General features: G+C 49.3%; 1 protein-coding gene across 1 annotated transcript in view; it reads left to right on the top strand.

Annotated features, from left to right (window-relative positions):
• The window catches only part of PRORY (proline rich, Y-linked), a 1,714-nt gene extending 1,161 nt beyond the window's left edge, over nt 1-553 (top strand). The window contains 1 exon segment of the mRNA XM_011981952.1: nt 389-553. Coding sequence (XP_011837342.1) covers nt 389-553 — 165 coding nt within the window.
• The last annotated feature ends 1,631 nt before the right edge of the window (nt 554-2,184 follow it).

Here is a 2,184-nt window from a genome sequence, read left to right as displayed (position 1 = left end):
GTCCAGAAGCTCATTTGGCAGCTCCAAGGGGATCAGGGACTGAGCTTTTATCTTTTTGCTCTATGATCCTCGTGTGAGGACTCCATTCTTAAGGTGACCTCATAGGCCAGTATGGTGGCTGAAGCTCCAGCCATCACATCCACATTCCAGGTGGTGGAACAGAAGAAGGGGAAATGGGACAAGAATGCGCCTCCCAGAGGGGCCTACCTTTAAGCAGCCTTTCCTGCAGTTTGACACACAATCTCCTCTTATACTCATTGGCTGGGTTTAGATGTGCAGGAACTTAATTAAGGAACTTAATTTTTATTCTGGACAGCAATGTGGCCAGCTAAAAATCAGAGTTCTATTACTGGAGATGATTATAAGAGTAAATATTATGTGAATAAAGAAAATGTGGTACACATACACCATGGAATACTATGCAGCCATAAAAAAGGATGAGTTCATGTCCTTTGCAGGGACATGAATGAAGCTGGAAACCATCATTCTCAGCAAACTAACACAGGAACAGAAAACCAAACACCGCATGTTCTCACTCATAAGCGGGAATTGAACAATGTGAACACATGGATACAGGGGAACATCACACACTGAGGCCTGTTGAGGGGTGAGGGGATGGGGGAGGGAGAGCATTAGGAGAAATACCTAATGTAGATGACGGGTTGATAGGTGCAGTAAACCCCCATGGCACGTGTATACCTATGTAACAAATGTGCACGTTCTGCACATGTATTCCAGAACTTAAAGTGTAATAAAAATTTTTTTTAAAGGTAAATCTTATCTAGCATCTAACTTTTATTTTTAAAAAAGGAATTCTCCACTTAGGCGATCTCATGGGGGAGGTCAGAGGGAGGCACTGGACCAGTTTGAGGGGACAGAGCGTGACTCCTGCCTCGGGTCTGAACTTTCCTGCAGTGACCACCCTTCCTCCCAGGTCATAAGGAATTCTAAAAACAACAAGCAGACCGACAAAAATGACGATGGTGATGGCGCGGAACTTACCTGCAGCCTCTGCCTGCCATCTCCCGCTTCTCCCCAGGTCTCAGTGCAGATGACTCCTGCCTCCTGCCTCCTGCCTCCTGCCCAGGGCGACTTCCTGCCTCCCCGGAGTGGCTCGGGACCCCCGTTCTGTGTTCCCACAGTTGACAGCACTTTTCCTTCGTGCACTTTGCTGCAGTTTGCAGTGACAGCGTCTGCGACTACAGCACTGACGCTGGTCCCTCCCCAAGGGCAGGCCTGAGCCCATTCTGTTCACCATTGTGTCCCCCAGTGCAGGAGCCAGCACAGAGGGGCCACGCAGCAAAGAACTGCTGAATGAATGCGTTACCACAGGACCCGCTATAAAAGTAAAGGGAACTATAAGACCAGATGGTAAGCAAAATAAACAATAAAACAATAAAACCAGAGAACTAAGAGAGCTAAAATCATGTAAGTATAAATGTTTAATAGCTCAAGAACTGGATATCAAGGTAACTTCTTTTTAAGATAAGGAAAGCTGAAGGTGGGAGTCAGTAGCGGAAGAACAAAAGGAGGGAATAAAATAGTTAAAACGGGCAGTAGAGAGACTGGCTCCAGCTCTGACGTGTAGGAAGCCTGGAAGCCATCACTTACTTAGAGCAAGAAACAGCTGAACAAGCTCAGAACCCGGGGATGTCCTTGGCCCCCTCACAGAACAGATTGTGGATGAGCCACCACCCCGAAATCTGGAAGGACGGGTGAATGCAGGCCTGGGGCCGAAACCGTGGAAACCTCGAATGAGTGGGGGAGGATGGGAACACCCCAGTGGTGACTTTGCTGAGTTGCTGGAGGTTGAGTGTGGAAGCTTGAGAGTGAGAAACCCTGGGGCCATCCTCCCAGGGGTCCGTCACACTCTTGTGGTTCAAACCTCCAGGAAGCCTACAGGTTCTCACAAGTGAAGATCCAAGAAAGATCCCCGTTGGCTCTGCAAGGGGGAGCAGAAGAGTCATCCTTGTGGAATCTGCCCAGCGTGTTCTCCCCAACGCAGGCTTGCTCCAAGGCCTGCCCAGGCTGGGGAGGTACTTCTTCCACCCCAGCCCCCTTTAGCCTTCCTGTCTCACCCAAGGGGAAAAGAAAAGCTACGTCACTGGAGGAACGCTTGCGAAGGTCATAGCCCCTAAAAACGGAGACTCCATCGTGGGATGACCGGATGCTTTCCTTCCCCCA

This window comes from Mandrillus leucophaeus, unplaced genomic scaffold (assembly GCF_000951045.1).
Source record: "Mandrillus leucophaeus isolate KB7577 unplaced genomic scaffold, Mleu.le_1.0 Scaffold232, whole genome shotgun sequence".
Lineage (NCBI taxonomy): Eukaryota > Metazoa > Chordata > Mammalia > Primates > Cercopithecidae > Mandrillus > Mandrillus leucophaeus.
Note: the sequence above shows the minus strand (reverse complement) of the source record. Positions and strands in the feature narration are given on the sequence as shown.